The 24856-nt window shown below is 34.0% G+C and overlaps 1 protein-coding gene across 3 annotated transcripts in view; it reads left to right on the plus strand.

Annotated features, from left to right (window-relative positions):
• PPFIA2 (PTPRF interacting protein alpha 2) overlaps positions 1–24856 on the plus strand; it is a 451253-nt gene that overhangs the window by 374087 nt on the left and 52310 nt on the right. For 2 of the 3 annotated variants that reach the window (XM_057741285.1, XM_057741283.1), the window contains exon 20: positions 6522–6615. In XM_057741285.1, coding sequence (XP_057597268.1) covers positions 6522–6615 — 94 coding nt within the window. Of the gene's footprint in view, positions 1–6521; positions 6616–20390; positions 20400–24856 lie in introns of all 3 variants that reach the window. The other variant, XM_057741284.1, reaches the window with a different exon arrangement.

The raw sequence follows: 24856 nt of genomic DNA on the forward strand, positions 1-24856 counted from the left end.
GAATAGCATCCATTTCTGTTTACTACCCTTTCAGAGGCATATGATAACCTTGGAAAAAGGTTGGAGGGGAGGATTAAGCTGATGAGGAGGACTGAAATTATGTGAGGAGCAGCTAAGTACACGGGTATGTTCATTCTCCTTGCTGACCTGTCTGGGTGGCTGATTATGAATATTTGAAAAGCTGTATATGGCAGACTCTTTGGCCTTTTCATTGTTGAGTGAGGATTCGAAACTCTAGTCAAAGTGTTAAAGTTGTAGAAAGACTAACTTCATCCCAATGTAAGAAAGAGAACACGGGGAGTCAGAATTATATACAAACGAGCCAGCTTGTGAAATAATGAGTTCTTTGTCCCTGGAGATTATCAAGCAGAAGCTAGATAAATACTAGGAAGCACTGCTGTGGAAGGGGTCCAAGCAATGGAAGGTGCAGTTGGTTGAAAGATCTGTTTCAACCCTAGTAACCTTGAACCTATGACATTCTAACATGTAAACCTTAGATCCAGCAACTCTTCTTTCTACAAAATATATACTATGAGTTATTTACTATGAAAATACATTTTAGTTTTAAAATTACAGACTTTCAGAGTTAGTATATATCTAAAGATCATGTAATGACCTGCATTCTATGCTATACAGAAGCTGAGATGATTTTAATGATCATCAAGGCAAAGCAGCTACTTGATAGGAGAGTTGGCAGTGGTTCCCAGCTCTCACTTCCTGGTCTAGTGTTCCAGACAATGTACTGTTGGGACCGTTTCCAACAAAAAGAATACCTCATTGAGCTCCTAGTCCTGTGGAACATGCTTAGGAACTTAATGTAATTAAAAACATGATTTTTTTTTTCAGAAAGTTTATAACTTTTTGAGGATATCTCACTTAAATGCATAAAAAGTAAAGAACAATTCAAGGCAATAGTAAAAAAAGACATCACAGAATATATTATAAATTTTCTTATAAAACATATAGTTATAATGTTAGCAAAGAGTTCAGACTATTAATTTTCTTCTCCCTAGATATGTTTGATTCTATTAGGAACATCTAAGTGCAGTTTTCCTACAGAATTGAAAAGGTGTAACGTTTGAGTTTCAAATAGGACTTATCACTGAAAAAAAGGGCCCCGAAGCCACATGAAAGAACAAATTCCAAGGGAAACATGATGGAAAGGAAGCTGGATCTTTTTATGGTTAGTTAGGAAGTGGGTACAGGCCCGGATCCGGAATGTGGAACCAAATTATCAAGCAAAAGAAACCAAATTATCAAGGAAAAGAAATGATAAGGATTGAGGGTCAAGTTACCTAGCTGTGGAGAGATTGTGCGGCAACTTGAAGCAGTTGCGACTTGAAGCAGACACAGCACACGAAGGAAATGATCGCGGTTCCAGGGTCAAGTATCCAAGCAAAAGTGACAGGAGTCAGACCAATCAAGTACCATGCTTCAGAGGCAGTTAACCAGCTTAGGAAGATGGTAATAGAGTGTGAAGAGGTAGTGATGTTAAAACACTTACTACTTCTGGGGGAATCGTCTGTTCCATATGATTTTAACACTTTTACTACCTGGGAAACACCAGCCCTCCCAGGTCCTCAGAGTCCTAATAATAATAACTGTGAAGAAGAAAGAACAGAACACACGTGACTACTCTAGCAGATCTTACAGTGAATGGTAAGCAGAAAGAAAAGAGGCATTACAAGAGGGAAACAAATCAAAGACAAAGAGATTTTCAAGAATGGTGAATTAATCAAAATATAGCAAAGCTATGGAAAAAGTAGTAAAAGAGGAAAATATATGTATATAAATTATAGTCAGTATCCCTTATTACAGATATATAAAATGCATATATTGTTGAGTAAAAAAAATAGATAAAAACTACTCTTGCAAATTTCCTTTACGTGCATATGAGAAGCAATATATTTCAAAGAGACTTTTTTCCCTGCTAAATTGCAGTTCTCCTTCCTTTATGGCTGTCTGTCAGATTATATAATAATGATCTGAATGTTTTGACTTGTTATAATGAAGAAAATAATTCCATACTGACAGAATGAACATCAACATTGCACCGGCATTATTTAGCAAGCATCTTTCTACACATACAAGTTGGGTGGCTGTGCTGGCCTTTACCCCAAAATTCAGATTATTCTTAGAAAATACAATATAAATCCCCAAAGTATCAATTAGAGATGAGTCATGCTCTGCATAGGGAAAGGGTCTTCTTTTGAAGAAAGCAGTGTTTAGCTTCAATTGTAAATGCATTTATTATGTGTACGATTTATGAGCCAGGCATGGTGCCTAGGTGCATCCCCCCCAGAGGACTAACAGACTAAGAGTCATGAAACAATTAAGTAATCATTTATAAATTCAAGTGCATTTAAAATCAAAATGTGTGGTGTGGATTAATACCAAAGAGAGGTCAAGTAGAAGAAAGGTGAAACTACCCATCAGCAGCAGATTATAGTCTTAATCTCTCTGGAATTAGAGTTCCCTTTATAATGCGATACCAGGGAACTCTGCTGGAGAAATGGAGATGCAGAGCTTTTACAATGCGGGTTTTGGCCAGAAATTCCTACAGACTTGTACCTCAAGGGCCAACATGAGATAAATTATTCTGAATGGAGTCTGAGGCCCAGGGAACATAGAGATATTTGGTTTCACCACCCAAATGAACAGATATCTCCAACCAGTACCATCCAAAAATCTGGGCATATGAAGGTCCTTCCTTGAATTCCTCAGCCTGGGTCTTAGGAAGCCTCACACTTTGTAGCACCTTTCTTAAAATTCTCTAAGATCTTTCTGGTGCCTGGGAGAGGTTGGGGCTGGCAATGCAATCCAGGCAGAACACCCTCACCTAAGACCTCGACCTGTGTGGGTCTAGTCTCTAGAAGCATTCAGATTTTTTGCTACATTTCAGATCCTGGAACCAGCCAGGAAGGCACTGCCATCTGGGCAGGGTGCCCAATCCAACCAAACCATGTGCACCTGGGTCCCCGTTTCTCCCTAATTCTCTATCCCATATCTTGTGTTCACCAGATACCTTGGGGAGCCCAGAGACTTGCCTATGGGGTTGTTCTGGACCAGAGGCCTGACCCTGGTTCCAGAAGGCTGGTCTAACAATTGAATCACTAACTCCTGCTGTCAGAATGGTATCATATGAGATTGGACCACACTAGACTATTGTCCCACTAATTTGGGGTTACTGAAAATGTTTGTATACAAAGGGAGCTGCAAAAAATATTTGACTAGGTCCCTCAAACCCTAAAAGTGATCCTGTCTCAAACACTTCCAGGTCCTTGACAACCTCACAAAAGAGTATGCCTGAGTGATAGATGGCCCAGAGAACTTTATTGAAGGCATGAATTTTGGCTTGGGCTTTTGCATTTGCAACCACTAGGGGACACTGACAAGGTGATAAGCAATTTATTATGTGAGTATCCACTGCCTCACGGGACTCAAGCCTCCTATGCCTGAGCACCTTATGCCATAGGATGGGTGGAGTTAGTGATGCTCTCTCCATATTCCTAAGGGGTCTCCTGGAGAATGAGTAACCTTTAGCTTCCACTGGCCATTGTGTCTCATTGGGAGCACTCTGGCCATTTCAAGATGGGCAAGCTAAAGAATTTTCTGCTCATTGAAGGATGTTCAGAATTCTTGTCTCCTGCAGAATAAATATCATTTGCACTTTGCAGTCATTGTGATATCTAAAAATGTGCCCCTCTTCCCCCACCAACATATGCAAATGTTTACATTCCCTCTGGAAACTGGTACTGTCTCCAGTATATATCACTGCCCAAACAGAAATATAATGCAAGCCACAAATATAAGTTACATATATAATTTTTAACTTTCCAGTAGCCACATTAAGACAAGTAAAAAGAGACAGATGAGATTAATTTTAATAATGTATTTTACTTAAAAAACCAATATAGAAAAAAATTAATTCAACATGTAATCAATATAAAATTGTTAATTAGATAACTTATTTTCTTTGTTTTCTTTTTGTACTAAGTTTTCAAAATCTTTTGCATATTTTATACTCAGAGCAATTAATTTGGACCAGCCACATTTCAAGTACTCAACAGCCATATGTGATTAATGAATAAAACACTAGTCTAGATGAATAGATATTCCTAAAGTCCACACAGCCATGGGATTCCACTGATACCCAGGAAAAATTGAAGCAGACTCTCACCAGATTTAGATAGTCATCCTTAGAGTAAAAGAATTCATAAGCTGGTTTAACTGAGGTCACCCTACCAGTTAGGTGTTGAGGTGGTTGGAAAGACGAACCTGGGATTTATGGGGCAGCCAGATCAGTTCTATGAAAGAATGTTTTTCTCATGTAGAAGTATTTTATTTGGGCTTCAAAAATGCACATAATTTGACTTTTGCTTAAGGGTATGCTTAAAATGCTGCTTAAAAATAATTTTCCCTACTGTGGCCTTAAGTGTCATATGCTGCTTAAAAATAATTTTCCCTACTGTGGCCTTAAGTGTCATTTTCCATTGGCATTTTCAAACGGGATGTGGTGACAATTCTTTATTAAATTCTTTTCAAAGGATTTTAGATTTTGAAGTGCTCAGATTATTTCCAAGCTCCTCATGCTCTTTATTTTTATAATTTTATTTATGAGAAGAAAAGTTTAACATCTACTTTTTCTGGGTCTAGTATTGACTCACAGAATTCCTCTAGAGCTCTCTTTGTTTCTCTTCTGAAGAGTTAATTTTTTAAAAAAATGTTCTTTTCTCTAATTAAAATGTCTTCTTGACAAAAATTTTAATCATAATTTATATGTTCTTTGCTCAGAAGAACAAAAAGCCTGATTCATTCAGCCACATGGTGGTTGAAAATGTCTCATTGTTTATGGAATGGGTCTACTCATCAATCTTTTTGTCCCCATCTGGACTGATCAAGAATTTTGTAATTTTTAACTGAATCATGATTCATTTCCACTTATATTTCAAGAGAACAATTTTACTGTTAATTGCAAATTGTGAATAGTACTTTACGAACGTACAGTAGGGCAGATACACCAATGAGAGAAATAAAATGAAAATATTCACTCGCTGTGCATAATGGAAATTCCCATGTTTAAAAATGTTCCCCAAGAGTACTTTAGTCAACTGTTGCATGACTTTCCTAATGATAGCAACAACGAAAATCATTCACAATGAAAAGTTTTTTAGGTGTTAAATGCCTATGTGCGTAATTGAATACATTTCAGTCTTCAAACTCTGAATCCCTGAATAACATCTAGATAGCAATCAATGTGTTCTCAGTTAAAGAGGACTTTCTTATAATTATCCAGTACAGTAAAGTTACTAGGCTATGAGATCAACTTATTTATATCAATGCTCCAGAATTAATAGTGTTGAGTATTTAAATTATTTGTTTAAATGAATTATGAAAAATAATTACAGCAAAATTGTCTTTAACAGTACTTATTTAACTGATATATTGGTGAATGTTTTTGTGTAGTCTTTTAAGAGTTAGTATTAACTTAAATCTTTCCACCTAATTTTGAGCTTAAATGGAATTGAAATATCTTCCAATTAAAAATATATATATATATCTTAACCCACTTAAAAATAATGAGCATTTTTCATTTACCTTGACTTCATGTTTTTCACATAGTAAATAGCAACAATAAAACCGAGCCCAGGATTAAGTTCTCATTTTTTAATTACAACAGATATTTTATGTTTAAAGATACTAAATAATTGCTTTGTAGCATTGTTTGATGCCCAACACACTTTCTTCTTCCTCTTATTCCAAGGTTGTATATATTGGATATATCCCAAAGCCAATAAAATTGACACTACATCAAATAATTTGTAACCTGCTAAGTAAAAACAATTCTTACCAGGGTCTTTTGAAGAAATATTTAGAAATTTTTTTCACATATTATTATCAAAATTACAAAACAAAACAAAGCCTGCCAGAGCCTAGGAAATTCTGGAAGTCAGGTTGGTACTGAAGGATATAGGAGTCAGCCAGATGAGCAGAAGGGGGTTCCAGAGCAAGATACAGAAAGTTTGGATAACTCAGCAAATGCTTCTCCAGTCTCTCAACTTGGAATTGAAGACATACACCTGAGTTTCTGCTCATTAGGCTATCATTTATTTCATTATATATGAAAACCTTAAAATGTTTCAAACACTGAGAAAAAAAACCTCACACACGGCACAGTTTTTCATTTTTCATTCTCATTTTTCTTAAGAAAAGTAGAAAAATAGACCTCATAGGTTGCAGACTGTATATTCAAGTGTTTGTCGGTGTACAGACCACATGTATTACGTTGCTACTAAGTGCGATGGAATGGTCTACCAATAGGTACCTTTTTTTTTCATTGTCTCAGTGTATGTTTATGTAGGTACCCATGCCATTGAATGCATATTGTGTTAGAAATGCAAAGACCGCCAAAAAGAAAAAAAAATGTAATACTAAACAGTTGCTCAAATAAACTTTTAAAAATTTGATTTCAGAATTAACACAATACATCCAACCTAACATGAATAGTTACTTCTTCACAGGAGGCTTTATGGAGACTGAAGTTGCAGCTCAGGAGTCCCTGGGGTTAGGCAAACTTGGAACTCAAGCTGAGAAGGATAGAAGACTGAAGAAAAAGTAGGTTTGGAGATTTTTTTTTCCTCCTTTTTCTAACTTTTACTTACTTTCTTTCATTGTTTGTCGGGAGTTAAAAAGAGAGTACTGGAAACAAAACAATAGAGGCCAATATTGCCCTGGTTTCCCTAAAATTATTTGGTGCTCCAGTTTCATGGTTATAATGGGCTATTAAAATAAAAATCTTTGGCTCATAGTAGAAATAAACAGTTTTTTTTCTGAGATCAAAGCATTTATTTCAAAACAAATATATTTAAAATATTTACATGCAGCCTTACAAATAATGTAATATTCCATTTGATGTTAAATTCAGTACTGAATTGGTATGATAAAATGAGAGAGTATCCAACTTTGTGTTTCCTCTCACGACAATTAAAGGACCTCCTCTTAAAACGGAGTATTTAAAAGGAGAATGTTTCTCTGACGGATTGAATATAAACTTATTTTAGACTCACAGCAGATTGTTTTGCATCTGTCAGGAAACTGGTAGTGTATTTTTTCATTCACATATAATATGGAAAATTTAAATGACTTGCAAAATTGGCAGTTTTGGAGTCTCAGCAGCTGTTAGAAAGCAAGGGTGTCCATATATAACATATTTTTTTAAAGCATAGTAACATTTTCAGTGATGAAATAGCACCTTTAGACCATGTTCTTTAAAATCCAAAGAATTTCTCTTTATTCCAGAATCTATTGGTTGGTTACTCCTTTTCTTCCCTCTCAAATATTTATTACATGGTGTTTACAGTTTTCACATTTACCCTCTTTCCTATGAAAGAATGTTCATTCCTCTAACCTCTAGTTGTTATTATTATAACGTAGTTGTATAGTCAGGCTAATTAATTTACTTCATATTTTGCCTCTCACTTGCTTTGCAGATGTTTGCTAATAATGAAGAAATATGTACTGACAAGCTGTAGAAGAGTCCACTAGACTAATTTCATTAATTTTCTACAAAATACTAAAATTAGTTATATACCTAAATTTAGTAGAAATACTGTGCAGAAATAAGAAGTGACCTTGGCAGCATTATTTCTTGAATACAATTAAATGCTCAGTCACATTCCTTACTAATAAATGTTTCCTCTTTCATTACTGATCACTCAAAAATATATATTTAAATATTATTACAATCTGTTTGTTCCTATCAATAAATGTTATATTTTATGGTTATTTATTGAGAAAAAAATCTTCAAAAAAATATTCTCCTTTAATAGACTCTAAAATTTATTTGATGTCTAAAGGATTTTGAATGTATTTATTTCAGATTGCTTTAAATCTAAACAAATAAGAATAATCAACTAGCCTGGCTAATGGACACCGTTTATTTCCCTTAAAAGTTTATTCTCATTTTCCCCACAATGAAATATTTACAAATAGTGGCAACCTGGCCAGTTTTCATATTGCATAAAAGGCAGTGTTGAGGCAATGCCTCATATACTTCATTTGTTGTTTATGGGATCAAGTTAAGTGTCCCTTTTAACAACTACTAAAGTTAAAAATTCCAATTATACAATAACTTAATAATATCACAAATTTAGAATTAAAGTTCAGCAACTGTTAAGTTTACGCCATTGTTGGATTGATTTGATATTAATTTTATGGAATTATTTCTTAAATCCTAAGTATCCTCACAGTCAGAAAGTGATTTTAGTTCTGGACTTGGTTTGAAAATCTTACTATGCTTGACTTTATTGTTTCATTTTGCAATATGTTTTGGCAAAATATAACTTTTAAGTGTAGTAAATAGAATACTTGCCTTGAATATTAAGAACAAACTATAACACAACAAAGGCTAACATTTCTTAGCACAACTATTTCCTATAGAGTAATAATATTGGCGCTAAAATGGATCCAACAAGGCAAAGCATTGTTAATTAATGAAAGGACAGAAATCTCTCTCTTATTATTGACCATCTCAGAGCAAAGCCCTATGAGCACAAATATGCAACCTGTATTTATAAGACATATAAGGAAGAGCTAATATTTATTCAGGACTTCCATGGCACCGTGCCTGGGTTTCTGGGTTACCAAAGAGTGGAGTGGCTTCACGTAATGGGTTTAACAAGATAAGCAAGGTAAATTTTTTTAAATGACGTTGTTTCAAAATTTACTTCCATCAAATGTATTATTAATTATGATTAAACATTGACCAGGTTCTTAAATTTTCTAAACTACTTAAAATTTTATTTAAAGAATTCTAATATTCTGTTTTTAAAAGACACCATACCTCTTTAAGTGTGCTTGAAGGAATCATATTCTTTTCTGTGTTCAGATTTCATCTTTACTTGTCTACTTTCGAAATGGAAAAAAATTCAAGAACTTTTTTTTGGAAAAAAATACACAAGAAATGGACCAAACTGTTTCAAAATGTGAAACACTAGAGGTTGTACATGCATGGTTGCAATGACTGTGGTTTCTTACCAGTTGTTTTTCTACATTCTATCCAGTGACCAAGCCAAATGATGTGTCCAGGACACAGTACTTAGACTTATGATCACTGTACCAACGTTCATATCAGAGATTCATTAGTTTACCTGTGGGAATAGCAGAACTGGAAAAAAATCTTCTTTTTAACTTTACTAGGATATCAGGTATCTACAATTGACAATCTGTGAATTTAAATTTAATTGGGAGAAATCTTTAAATAAGTTACTTATGACACATTTTTAAAAGCCATATGGGGCAGATACTTTCAGAAAGCAGTGTTCAAGACATTCCAAATTCCTGCAAAGTTCAGAAATTTGCAGTGTTGGCAGTCCCAAACAAAGGTCTAATTTGAGGTACATTTACGATCCAGCAAGTTAAACATGTGTAGATTAAAGCATCTTACTAGACTTGCGTTCCTACATTGTTCTACTTTCACTTTGCTTTCTGGTACAAACATTTGTTTTTCTTGTATTTCTACGCACTGTCCTATGATAAAAAATATAGGAAATCAACAATACTGGATCTGCTAAAGCACGCACTGTTCTAAAAATTCTTGAGTTGCGTATTATCTTCCTGAATTGTGTATTATCACTCAGGTGCTATTCTTTCATCAGAACTACATCTAATCTTAAGGTCTAAAGTCAAACTATTGTTGTTCTTCCTGGTTCATTTTTACTACATCTTATCTTTGTTGTACTTTCCTTTAAAGCTTCATTTCCAGAAATTTCTTCACCAGGGTTATACAGAGTACAGTTAATAGCTACAATAATTGTGTCAAACTGAAACATCTTGTAATTCTTTGAGTACTTCACATTAATTTGTCTAGTCTTCTCCTTTAAAATTGGACCAATTTTTCTGTAGCCTTGTGATATAGTTCTCCTAATCTTTAAGGATTGAGTCACTTATTATTTTCAATATGTGTCTCCATATTAAAATTGTGATTCTCTACATTTTTCTCAATACGTCACTACCATCTGAGATCTTTTCCATCATCCTTTGTTTGATTTCATTGAATGGCAAGCATCTTTTCTGATTTAACATAAACTGAACATCTTCCCCATTTCTGAGACTAGACCTGAGAATTTCACTTCTTCCCTTTTATACCTATCATCCTGATCCTCAAGAACTTATTTCCATTTCTTAGCTCTCCAACAAATGTTTTAGACTAAAACCTAAAGCTACTTGCTCAAGATGGGCAATGAAAGTCAACCATATAACTCCAAAAAATAACCATACAGCATAATAGAAGCTACTGCAAGGTCAAAAACGTACATGGTCTGGCCCACTAAAAACCTCAATTTCTGAATGTTCTTTAACTCCCTAACTCCCCTAATGTCACTTAAAATCTAGATGTGGGTATTTTAGTACCCAGTAAATAGAAACTCTATTCTTTGCCAAAGTTTACAATTTATTTGATGACGGACAAAGGAGTCAGACAATAAGAGATCAAAATGTCAGCTTTGCTACTGATATAGCTGTTAGAACATGATTTAGGTATATGGAAAAAAAGGAAGTTTCCTAAAACTGAACCCCCAAGTTAGATAAAGTCACCTGACACAGAAAGAGCTGCATAGTCATGGGTTTCCAAGATATGCCAGTATAAGCCCCATCTCTCCTTAAAAATATCATCTACAATATTATGATTCCATGAATATGTAACTCTAGAATCAATAACTATGAACTCGCAAGGAAGAAAATGAAATTTTATGTAATTAGCATCTTTTCCTAAAAAAGAGTTTTAGAAGTATCAATATATTTGTATTACTATCTCTTCAGATTTCATATCTTTTTTTTTTTCTCCTGGAACATATTTAGCTGCTAATTGCCCATCTCTAGAACTGTGTTGATAAGGTTTATGACAAACTTCCTAAATCCTTAGAGATCTGTAAATATATTTTATACCTAAAATTAATTGAAAATTGTGAAAGTATTAGTTTAAAATAATTTTTCCTCAAAACTTTAAATGTACTGCTCTTCTGGCTTCCAGTTACGTCAAATGTCAATTGTCATTCTTTTGTGTATAACATATAGGATTTCTTTTTCCTTTCTTTCTCTCTCTCTCTTTCTCTTGAAAGTTTGAGTTCTTCTGTCTTTGAGGTTCAAAAATGTCATAAGTACATTTATATTCAAATGAATTTTTACATTTCACTTTTCACTTTATATTCTTAATCTAAACTTATTAGACTAGACAGTCTTACACGTATCGACCTAAAAGATTTTTATTTCTAGACTTAACTTTCATTCTAAGAAGTTTATTTTTACCCAGACTTTTGAGATTAAAGATGAAGTTGTCTGTTTCAGTAGTAATACACCTGTCTAACTCTCACAACAGTCCCTGATAGGCAGTGAACGTATTAAAATTGATAGACTACCCAGTGAATGGTTACTGGGTAGTAAGCAGAAATATAAATCCTGAAATATTTGCATCAGTTTTTTATCTGCTGATTTTTTTCCTCCTGCATTTTTAACACTGTGTAATTTTTTATTAAAACATATATGCATGTTGAAATCTTCTGTATCTTGAGACTAAATTGAGAGATACCATGTGAATATTAATATACTAATTTATCATTTTCAATCTTTAGTTATAGGTAATATATTATTATATGTTAGATTTACTATGTTCTCCTGAATGGATATCACCACTAAGTGAATATGGATTTCATATTTGAAATCAATTTTTCAACATCATTAAAATGAAATTAACATTCCAACACAGCTATCAGCAGCATCCTGCAGAGAAATAGTTTTATCCTTGGAGCATAACAGTCACAGTTAATCACTACCAATGAATCTTTATGTTAGAACTTCAAAGACATAAAAGTGAAGCTCTATAGATTTAGTTAATTTATTTCTATTGCAATCCTAAGGGTCTCCTTCAGCGCATAAACTTTAATGTGTTTTGAGAGTTGGCACTTTTAATCTTTGGCATTTGGAAGTTTCAGAGTTTGCATATCTCTAAGCAAAATAAATGTCACTGAAAATATTCATAATTAAAGGTATCACTGAAACTCCGCAACATTCTTTCATTCAATAAATATTTATTAAGTGCCTATGTGCCAAGTTAAACTTATAAATGAGTTGTATTCTAGAGCTTATTCGTAAGACGTGTTAGAAGCTTTGAATACATTTTCCCATCGAAGTAAGGTCATATATATGGAAGGTAAATGTCTTTGCTTCCCCCACAAAAATATATTTTGTAAGAATGTTATAGGAACTAAATTTGGCTGAATAAAGCAAAATGGGAAATTCACTGGTAGGATATTAGAATATCTCAGAGATTGCAGAAAGAACAGAGCCAGGACAACTCTAAAATTCCAGCTATAACAGATTATGAAATATTTCTCTAGAGTATTGTCAAAAACTCATCTTTTCCATTTCACATTTTTAAGTTTTAGGTGAAAGAATCTGATTGGCCTAATTTAGAAGAGATGTTTGTACTTGGATCAATTAGTTGTAGTCAAGGATTCATTTAGCACAGACATGGTTACAGGGGAATATTCTTGGGCAATCAACTCAAAAAGCTCTAATAAAGTAGAATATTTCAGAACATAAACCCAATATTCTCAATATTTATCTGGGAAAATATGTCCCAGTTTCCTACTTGGAAATCCAGAAGTTTGTCCTCTCTGCTTGCCCTGAGCTAGAGCTATCATTGCATTACCATCTGATCATGGATAGCCCTGCCAAGCTCCAGCCATGGACAATTCTAAGAATTCCTTGAACCTAAAAAAATAATAATAGCCAAAGGCTAAAGGCCAAAATCCATTGAAATTTGTTAGGGAAAAAACAAAAAACAAAAAACAAATATATGTATATATACATATATTTGGAAGAAGGAAAAAACCATGAAGGAAACAGGGCTGCTGTAATGAACTTACAATGCAGTGTTAATAGATTACAGAGTAAGTAGAACCAGAAGCCCTGTATAGTCTCCATAATTTTCTGTTTATGAAAAATGAAAAGAATAAGAATTAATAATAGTAAGTGAAAACTCAGATAGTTACACGTACTAGAAGAATAACCTCCTTTTCTAAAAAATCCACATTGTTTGTCTTGAGTGAAGTAAATCCTGGATTAATGGAACATGCAAATGATAACTTTTCACTCATTCACTTAATGCCTATTATGTCCCAAGAACTGTGTTAGAAACTACTGATATTTGAATTATACTGTTATACTCTTCAAAGAGCTTATAGAGAGACAGTCATGAAAACAAATTATTGTACTTAAGTATTTCAGCGGCCATGATCCTTTCTCTAAGTCTCTAGTCTTTGAACAGAATGAGAAAAGTGTCATAAGCCTAAAGCCACCTAATGTTCTTATTTAAAGGATGTTCTCCAAGCTAAAGACTGGTCACCTCACTGTTATTTCCCAACATAAATGTAAAACATCTATTAGGTTATTTTTGAACAGTAAGAAAGGGGATTATCTATCAGGAGTAAATGGAGTTCCTTAAGAATAAGCTGTGTCCTTAAACTTTTCAAACATTTTCTAGACATGTAGATGAGGAAAAATGCTGTAGAAATACCATATATTGAGTTTAGCAAGGTATTTCAATTACTTTCTCAATGAACATAAGATTGGAATGAGACTAACAACATGGAAATATAACTGGTGGGACAATTAAAATCACAGGGGTTGAACAAGTGAATTGATGATGACAGTGAAATGGAAGATGGTGGACTCAGCATTTTTATATTTGATTTAAATACAAATATGAGATTTGTGAAAGCATGAAGCTAAAAGACACAGTTCCGTTTTAAATAAATAATTTTAAGGAAGACCTTTAAAGAGAGATGCAAATCTAACAAAATGAAGTTTAACAGTGTCATTTATATAAATCTGCATCCAACTTCATGACCATACATATTGATTACTTGTGTATAGGGGATATGTATCATTTAACTGCAGCTCCTAAGAAAAATGTTTCTGCAAAAAAAAAAAAAAAAAAAAGACAAATGAACAATGCCTGATAAAGATATTAATGATTTCCAATATACAGAAAGCAATTGATATGGCCAAAATTCTATGCACTGACAAGATCATAGCTGGATATTGGGTTAATTTCTGGGAAATATGCTTAAAGTAGATGTATTCAAACCAGCATCTCTTCAGAGGAACATGACCAGCATAGCAAGATGACAGCGAACCATGTCTTCAAGGAGTGTTAGAAATAATTAGCGATGTATGGCGTGTGGACAACAAAGATCCAGATGCTGCTAAGAAAAAAGAGCAAGCAGATGTGTCCTGCATGAAAAGATCTTGAGCCAAGAGTGAGAGATTGTTACAGACAAATTTGAGCTGCATCTAAGAGAGAACTGTCAACAATCACAGATCTGAGAAGAAAGAATTGACTGCCTAGAAAGAGGCTTGTTCCTCATGATTATGTCCAACATAGACCTGCCAAGCATGTGGATGTGGCAAGATTATTATATGAGGGATTCAAACTTCAGCTGAGAGACGGGATTACATGCCCTTTAAATTGTCCCTGCCCTGAGATTCTGTGATTCTTTACATAATTCAAAGAATTGAACACAGAGAACCTCTGATTTTTTAAACATTTTCAATGCCTGGCGTAGTGTAGCTACTCAAAACATATCTTCTGAATAAATGAAAACATGAATAGAAGCTGGGTGGAAAAAGAAGAAAACCTAAGAATATGGAACAGGGACTAGAGCAGTGACTTCCACCCAGATGACCAAACCAGAAATCTGGGCTTCATCTTTGCCACTCGTTCTGCCTTGTCCCTACTCTTCCTCTATGCACCTCCGTACACGATCACTGTCACCTCCCTATTCTATGACTTAGATACTAGCTCTTTAAAATCTCTCGAGTGTTGATTTTCTTCTTTTCTTTCTCAGACCATCATAACAATCTCTGTGTTTCCAGCCTTGCCTTCTTCTAATCCATTCTTCACACTTCAGTTAAAGAGATCTATCTAAATCATATTTCTAAACTTGCCTAAAATCCCTCAATCATTTCTTAGTGTCCCTAGGATAAATTCCAAATGCCTTTATATAGCCCCTAAATCTCTACATTATCTGGTTCCTATTTAGCTCACCAGCTTTCTCTCTCTCTACTTCCCATCTTGCTCTTAATATACTTAATATCTATTTCTTGTTTATAACTACTTCTGTCTCCTTTTGTGCGTATATCCTGTTCCATTTACCTCCTCATTCTTTGTGTAGTAATGGTACTAATGATCTACTTTATATGTAATATTTAATAATCACACTGAGTAGTGGCAGTATGCTAGGCACTGTTCTACACCCGTTACACGTATTTTCTCTTTTAGTTTTTACAAAGCTTTTGAGGTAGAAATTGCTATTTCCTTCCACACATGAAGAAACATAACTTTCCAAGCATTGTGGTATAAACAAGTGCAGGTCTCCTGAGCCTTTGTTTTCTCTGAGTTATTTAGGATCTCAGGATAAGGCCACAATTTAAAGAGTATATAGTCCAGTCTTTCAACTGGACCTTGAGTACCCTATCTAATTTTAAATGGTCTCCATGGGGAGTCAAAAAAGAATCTCTCTGTATATACTCTGAAAAGAGTAGCATAAATTTTTCTGTAGAGAATAATTAGTTTCTTATCTGACCCCATCCCATCCTTCAGAATGAGCAACAAGTGTATTCAAATCAAATTCCTTTTTTTAAGAATGAGAAATGGAGGTAATTTCAAAGTGGTATAGTTGCTTTATAAAGTTGATTTTTTTTCTTGATATAATTAGCCACACATATTATCTCAAAGTTTGATATAAGAATAGTAATGATCACTAATAAATAAGTTATGTAAGAAATTTAAATGTGTGCTTGAATCAATCTAACATTATTCATCCCAGTAAAACATTCAAAGTCAGTGCCTAATAGCAAGGATAATTAAGTTCCTTTATTAAAAGAAAAAAGTGACTAAGGTACATTTAAATATAATGCTGTCAATCTGGAGATTATTCTCTATATTATTTTTATAATATAGAGTAGTCTCTATATTATTATTTCCACAAATATAGAATCTTATATTAGCTCTGTATGGTATTTTTTATAAGGTCTTTGAAGATGTGCTTTTTTCCCATAGTTACTTAAAATTAGCCTTTCAGGAAGCAAACATCTCTACCTTGTTTCCACATTTCTAATAAGGGCAGTGATTATCTATATCCTATTGCCAGGGATTTATAAAAAATAGTGCTATAATAAAAGAATTTTCATTCAAAAATATGTATGAATGTGTATGTATGTTATATTTTATGCACATACATATACAAACATACAATTAAATGTCTTTATTTCAGATTTTACATACTTAAATTTTAATTTGGGGCTTAACTGGGATACGATTGCTAGGCAAATGAATTACAAAATTCTTGGAAGAATAGAGATTTCTTAACCTCTTTTAAAGAGTCTCAAATACTTTAGCTATTGGAAGTCTATATTAACTTTAAAGAAAAATTACTTCTGAAGAAATATGATGATGAACCATACTTAAAACTTCTGAACCATTTTCTTTCATTTATAAGGATCACTAGAAATGTGCTTGGCTATTTATTTTTATCTGCATCCCATCATCTGTCTTTATACAGAAGGCAATTTCTGCCATCACCCCGGGTGCTCTTATATCCACATAGATCAACCATGCAAAACTTAACCTTTAAGTTCACGGCTTCATTACTTCCAACGTCGTTCTCTACTCCAAATCAGACACCTCCCATGTGGTATTCTGAATCTTGTCATCACCCCCAAATCATTCCTGTTAGAAAATTACTAATTCAAGCATATCATTCCTTCCTATCTCCTCCTTTCAGCTTGCTGTATCAGCTCTTCTGCTATCCTCTTTTTAAAAACTTATATCCTTTCCCAGTGCATCAGCCCCATTCAGTCCTCTTCTCTCTCCCTATTTAGCTTGGATTTTATGTCCATACTTTCACCACGCTCAAAAATTCCTAAATCCCATCACTCCTCTTTCATTTGGTGACATCCACATCATAACTACAGCCACCAGTGAATAATACTCTTTCTCCATGGCTACATTTGCGCACCTCTGTGCTGCAGGAGAAAATTAATGCAGGGGAATTTGGACCAGCTTCATTTGGGAATTCAGCACTGGCAAGTAACCCCAATATTTTTCTCTCACCAATCTTTTTTCTGCTGTCTGTGACTTTTGTCAGAGACCTCCATTCTCCTCAGACCTACATCTTCTGCAGATGCGTTCACATTCTACTTTAGAGGGAGAGAAAAAAGGAGACCATCTGAGTCCTCTGAATTATTTGCTGCCAAATTCACACTAACACTTGCCCCCATCCTGCTTTATTACAGAAACTAGGTTAATTCCTTCTTACTTAAGACCATCACTTCCCATTTTGTCTGTCATGTTGTGCCAATTTCCCACTTGCACTTATACCTTCAAATTCTGCTCTCTTCTGTGTTGTAGCCATCAGCATTTAAACATTCTCAAGTTTCACCCGGTAAAAGAAATCCTTTCCTCATTCCACTTTTCCACTTCAGTTACTACCCGTTCACTCCCCAATCTGGTCTTAATAATTGATTTTAAAAATTTCTGAGTCACCAACTCAAACCTTAAGAAACAAGAGGCAACTATATTTCACATTTGAAGTTCATTTAGTAAATTATTTCTCATATGAAGTTGTTCATTCAAAATTGACTAGTTTATAAACAGAAGGCCCATTCATTCAGTAGGAGATCTAGAAGACTAAAGAGAGACAACTTAAACATTTAAGAATCCTATTTTGGACTATAAGATATAAGTTAGTTGATAATGTCTTCTTATTTGTATGTGGATGTATGCTGACGTTCCCAAGGAAAATATTGTGCCAGTAACTGCTTTGATCTTATTCATCAGAGGGTACCATAAAACCTGTTTTTTTTCTAGGTCAATGAAAAACTATTTGCCTATTACTTAACAGTGGTCTTTAACTGAAAAATGTTAATTTTTGACAGGATCTCTCTTGCTGCTCTCATAACCTTGACAATCTGGAGTAGAAAGAAAAAGAATAAGAGGTTATATATTCCTGTAAATAACTGCATGTAGAAAAGAAGAAAAATTACTTTATCCAGACAAAAAAAATGTGCAAATATATTACCTCTGATATGAATTTATAATGTTATCACAAAATCTCTGAGTCATTTACAATTATAGCTTTTTGTCCTTTGCAGAACATTTTTTTGAAAGTTGTGAGCTGAAAAACTTAATATTCTAAAGTGAAATAGCTGGTCAGTATTGCTCTTAAACTAATTGACTATTGAGGAGAAGACAGTTCATAAAAACTATGAAAAGTCAGATAACTTATACACATTGATAAATATATTAGAACCTTAAGCAATACTTTTTGAGTGGTACTTTTATATTTGTGTTTCTTGTTTATTTTAATAATTTCTCTTATGTTTTATATTCAGGATAGTTCTATAGGTACAAGTTTCCTATTTAAAAATGATAAATAAATATGTGAGAAATATTAATATCCCATTGTATGCAGATTTGTTCAACCTGTTTTATTCGAGAGGAATTCCTAGGTAGCTAGTAGACTGAGGAAGATTATTTTGTCTATGGTAATAACTGGCCCCAAATACCTCTGGCAATTTTCATGAAGAGCACAGAAATTGCCCTTTTCTCAGAACTCATCAAAGAGTTCACAGGTATGTTGACAGGAAAACCATTTTAATCACGTGGAATGTATCTCTTTTGGGTTTTACTTTTCTTTCTGTTGCATATATGATGTAAGAAATATGCCTTAAATTTCTTAGGACATTGTGATGCCAATTTATATGGACAATTACGTTTTTGTTTATGTGATAGTTTAAAGAGCTTGCCACAGCTGTTCAGCAGCTAAGGTCAAAGAACATGCATTCCTTCAAAATGCACATTTAATAAAAGAATACACAGTTTCTCTGAATGAATGCATTTGGAGGAGGCACGTGCAGGGTGTTCCATCACACATCCGGCTTTTCTTTATAATGATTGTGCAATAAAAAAGGGAACTCTCTAACTTGCCTCATTTCTTGATAGGAATCTCTGCTTCATATTTTGTTATACTGATTCTATTTTATGAGCAGTAGTGAGAGTTTTATTTTTCAGAGAATTAGTCTATTATGCTTCTATAGAAAATTTAAAATAATATTCTCATGGCTTTTTGTTGGATTATTTAAATTCCATATTTTCCCAGTGCCTCTACTCTATCCAGGGAACAAGTGGGCAACTTCAAACACTACATTTAAATCAACATTTTTGTGATGATTTTTGGTAGCATTGGTGAACCAATCTAGTTCATTTTCTCCCTCAGAGCAACATTTACAAACATCTGTCCAAATAAATAAATGTTTCTACTGAAAGACATCCAGTTGGCCCAAGCTCAACGTTTATTTTGCCAGCTCAAATAGAGGAGGAAGAATTAGCATGGCAAGGGGAAAAGAGTGATAGAATTTTTTTATACTTTCTCATGATCTGAATACTGGCACATGATTATTTTTAAAAATTTTTTATTATATATGTTACAAATGTTCCCAATCTGTTCCATATATATATATATATATTTGTTGTTGTTTGATCTTTTGGCTGTGCCAAGTGGCATGTGGGATCTCAGTTCCCCAACCAGGGATCAAACCCGCGCCCCCTATGTTTGCAGCATGGAGTCTTAACCACTGGACCACCAGGGAAGACTCTGGCACATAATCATTATTGTTACGACACTTGTGTAACATAATAATACAATATGGATCTGGAATGTACAAATTTCTTCTTGTATCAAATTAAGTTTAGGAAGTTGAACATCAGAACCTACTAGTGATTTTGACCATACCATGTATGTGAACTAGAATCCAGATATTCTGACCCTCAAACCAGAGCTTTCTTCAAGTTGCTGTCTTTCCAGAAGTCTGCTGTATTTTTCTTAAGCTCTAACAGTAAGCTTATAAATCCATATGAGAATCTGAGCACCACTTCGTGAGTTACTGCTTCTATTTGTAAAATAATCTGAGTGGCCTGAGGTGAAGAATATTCTTTAACAAACTGCCTGACTTCCTTCCGGGGTTTACTAGAGGCTGGGGAAAATGTGCTCATGCATGTTTCAGAGTGGCTCATTTTCAAAAGACAGAGTTACTGGTCAACTATTAGAACTGCCCTCGGCCTGCTTATGCTTTTGAACGCAGTGAGTATATATGTCATGGTGAAATAAAAATAAAAAATAAAAAACCCACCATGTCTCTCTTGTATCTGAGCTTTTGCACATCTGAAATGATGCTCTTGTTTTATTCCATGGCTTTCTTTGGATTGAAATGTATCCATTAACATTTGTGTGCTTTTCTTTTCCATCCGTCCTTCTTCATCTCATGAAAAGCACATCAGGGTAAGTTGAATCACAATGGCTGCTGAACGTGTTTATTTTCAGCACCATCCTCTTTTTCTTTTATCTTTAGTATTTCTCTTTTCGGTTGTAACACAAGCTGCACTGCCTCTGACCTAAAATGAAAATTGTGAAGTGTATTCATTTCCTTACCATGAAAGGAATCATTGGTTCAGAGAAATGTTCACATTCAAATTAATTATGTTGGCCTTTCAGGCACTTCAGTTTCTTTGGTTCTATAAGACACATATGAAAAGACAATCCAGATGACATTTCCCCTGGTTCTCAAGTCACTCTCTAGGGGTTAGTGTGACATTCAGTGAGGCTTAAGTAATAGTTACATGCTGCTTGGGTACTTTTCACTGTGCTGCACAGCTGAGTCTGCCTGTATGTTTCCTAGTGCTTTGTGGTTCACCACCAGCTATATTCAAGAGATAAATTTATTTATCAATTACTAGAACTGCACTTAGATGAAGAGGATTAAATGCTGGATCTTCCCCAGTAGAATTTTTACACTTAGATTCCATAGTAATCCTTGGTTTTGGCTGAACCCTTTGGTTTTGTGTGTGCTTTCCATTGTTTCCTGTATTACTAGTTAATTTTTAAAGCTTTAAAAGTTATATTACTAAGATTACTGTTTCAAACTTCAGATCCTGCTTTTTGAACTAAACTTAGAATATGTTATTTCTAAAACCAACTGGGCTTCAAAGTAAAATAAATTATGCGTAATATTATAAAATATTATCTTCATGTAAGTGTTTACATTGGTAACATGGTGAGTTATAAAATACTTTAGGTCAAGAGAGGTGTTGCTTTTATGTTTAGAGCAAAACATCTTGAGTGGGCAAATAAAAGGGCTCCAATGAGATGCAATTATTCAGGAATTATGGACAGTGTCACTAACTGGCCATGTGGATATTTTATATACTAGGACAAGGTCGTGTGCTTTGTTCATTAATATGGTTTATATTTGTTATATTCTTCCTACTGTAATTTTTAGTTATAGTTATTACTGCTAATTATTTAAAATGCAATATTTACTTAAGTTAGGATAATTTATGATATTAAGGAAAGTTCTAGGAAATGTTCTTGCAAATGCAAGGCAAGGTGTGATTAGAGTACTATTCAACTATGCTGGCCAAATACAAGTTGTAAGATCTTACTTTTTAAAAACAATTGATACTCTGACATTGGATTTTTAAAGCATTATTTTCATGTCATCATGTTATATTGGCCTTCTATTTTCTAATGATTTTAAGTTCCATGAGGAAAATAATGTCAAGAAATAAAACTTCATTTCCCCATCCCTTTTTGAATGAAATATTGAAAAATAATAAATTCATAATACATCAATATTTATGGACTTTAAGAAACCAATATAATTACCTTAATTCTAAAAAATTCAATTTCCTGTCTTGTGCATGCTCCTGGAATTTAAACATTTTAGGACCTCAAAATCATTTCCTTAGTACAATTGCTAAAAGGAAGCTTAGGAGGTTAAATGTCAGGAGAAGTTGGTACAAACATCGTAAAGATGGGGGAAGATTTAAAGTGGAAAGAATATTGAATTAGGGATCAGAAGATAAGTCTTTAAGCCCCAACTTTCCCATGTGTTTGCTGCATACCTTTGAGTGACTAACTTATATTCACTGTACTTTCTAAAATTACTGTCAACTTCCTAATACTCACAAGAGTATGAGAAAATATGAATGACTTCACAAGCATAGAAACTATAAACTTCAAATCTGAGTTAAGGAGGGCTCAAAATTAGATGAAGCACTAAAGCAATTCAGTCTAAATGGCATCCAAATAAACCTGAAAAATTACCAATGTTCCTCCAGTAAGACCCCAATTTACAGTCAGGAAGGAACTGGGGAGAACAGACCACAGTGTCTTGCAAAAGTGAAATTGTTTCCTGGAAAGTAATACAAGCCCCTCTAGTTTTCAATAACAGCATGAGTAATTGTATTGCTCCATCGCATTTGTGCATGCATGAGTGTTTACACCTTTTTAATGGTTTTGAAAGTGATTAAATTCGAAATAAAATGAGGAGTGAAACTATGTAAATCCCAACTCAAATTCACAAATAAATTAAATTTCTTTCCTGAGACTGTGCCCTCCGTTTCAAGTAGCTTGCAGGAAAAAAAGGTTTCAACATGCATGAACTTTGGTTTTATGTAATTAAATAATTTCAGTTTCAAGCAATCTAGCATGTATTCTAAGAATCTAAATAAAACACTACTTAAACGTATAATCGACTTTTATAGGCACCACATGTGAAAATGTGCCATAACAGAATACACAAACACACATACTTGTACTTACACACATACAAAATCACAGCATGCTGTGCTTTCAAAATCAAGTCAACCTTGTTAATTTTGGATTTGAAACTCTTAATTTTATGGAGCTAAATGTGTATGCTTAGGTAATCAATGTCTGAAGCAGCTGATTGGGATTTGTAATATATTTCTGTTTAGAATAATTTTGTTAATTAAGATAAACATTTTCAGCTTACAGAAGTTAAAAAAGTTGAAGTGGCACCATATTTCCTTCATATTCACTGACCAGAATTTCAAACAGTTTCTCAAATATGTAATTTTGATTTTCATGGAATTAATCAACAGATATATGAAGGATGGGATTATAGCCCATTGTCTGGTTGAAATTTAAAGAGATCATAATATTTACCCTCTTGACTGTTGGAGTCTATTGGAACAAGATACATTTTATAATTAATGATGGTGTGAAGTCTATGTAAATTTACCGTTAGTATTATGTAGGGAAGATTTATTCTCTGTGCTACACTGTTACGAAGTAGATTCAATTGTCAGATTATTTTGACTTATATTTCATTCCTGATTCTTAGCAAGACACATATTTATTTCTCCTGTTTATATTAATAAGTAAGTACTTGTTATGTGCCACAGTAAGTAAATAAGCCCTAAAGATAAATTTTCAAGCAGAGAATTACTTTGTATTATAATAACACAAAATTAATTGAACTGAAACAAATTACAACAAATTCAGATTTTCCATCCTGATTTTATATCCCTGATATACATGGAGATAACCTCCTTCCTCTGGCTAAGATTCAGAACCCGTTTTTAGTAGGGAACAGCAAGAAAAGTCATAGTTCCTTTTTTCTCTTATAGTGTTGAGGACTGAAATGTGTGATAGTAAGGGGGTAAAGACTATCTATGTTAGCCAGGAAGTCAAATAAACATATGCCTAAACATGAACGGACAACAAGATGAGAAGTAAAGGTGGGAGACTATCATTACCTTTAATTCTAACAAAGAGGTGGTTGCTACTGTCTTCCTTTGATGATTATGAAAAGTTCAGAGAGGTTAGTTAGCTAAAGCATAGTGTGGGGGTTAAGAGGCTAACTCTGAGAGCAAGTTGTTGACCTTTGTTTTCAGTTGCCTGCTTAAAAACCTCAAGGGGGAGGTTTTTAAGCAGGCAACTGTTACAAAAATATTTGTGTTTAGGAAGGTCTTTCTGGAAGTTGGGACAAGGATTAAAGGTAGGGAATACCAAAGAGGAGGCAGACTCTGGGAGTTCATTCCATGATCTACAAACAAGAGTTTGAACCAAAGCTTTGGTAGTAGTCGATCCATAGTAATCCTTGGTTTTGGCTGAACCCTTTGGTTTTGTGTGTGCTTTCCATTGTTTCCTGTATTACTAGTTAGAGAAGGCACTTTTATCTCTTTCTGCAGCCAATCTGCACAACAGCAAAGCAAAAGTCTTACTTCTTTTTAAGATGTGATAAGTAGTTGGATATTAACAAAGACATAGAATATTTAAAAGTTGCCCTTTGATCAAGGATCCTGGATGGTTGTCAACACTGAGTGTTTCATAGGTTACAAAATAGCAATCTTTCAAAAGATATTCTTGTCTAGATCATGCAAAGGAAAATCCATAGTGCAGTAGACGAGCAAACTCTCATCTGCAGGACTTTAGTCTTGGGTGGGAGATGAGGCCCGTGCATATGCTGCTTATCAACAGTCTTTATGACTGATGCTGACACTGTGAGTTTCCAGATTTTGAAGGATAAAAAAGTCATTGTGGGATCAGGGATGATCAAAAATAAAAGGAAGTTTTATGATTTAGGCAAACAGTAAGATTTTGATAGTGGAAGAAGAAGAATTTACCAACTCTGGAAAATGGTACTTGCATGGAATTACTCATGGTCATATTATTTGCCAAAGTAAGTTTTCAGTTCTAGTTAAAAGTAAAGGAAGAGTATTAGAATAGAAAATCAAGACTAGACTGATTTTAGTCTTTGTAATCCAGATTAGGGATTATGCATTATAATCCAGGTTAGACATTTAAGGAACCATTGAAGGGTTTTCAGAGGATAGTGCAATGATAAATAGCTCATATTTACTGGCTGTTTCCTTTGTACAAGTCGCTGTTGTCATCACATTACATATATTTTCTTATTCAACTCTCATACC

Source organism: Hippopotamus amphibius, chromosome 7 (assembly GCF_030028045.1).
Source record: "Hippopotamus amphibius kiboko isolate mHipAmp2 chromosome 7, mHipAmp2.hap2, whole genome shotgun sequence".
Taxonomy (NCBI): Eukaryota; Metazoa; Chordata; class Mammalia; order Artiodactyla; family Hippopotamidae; genus Hippopotamus; species Hippopotamus amphibius.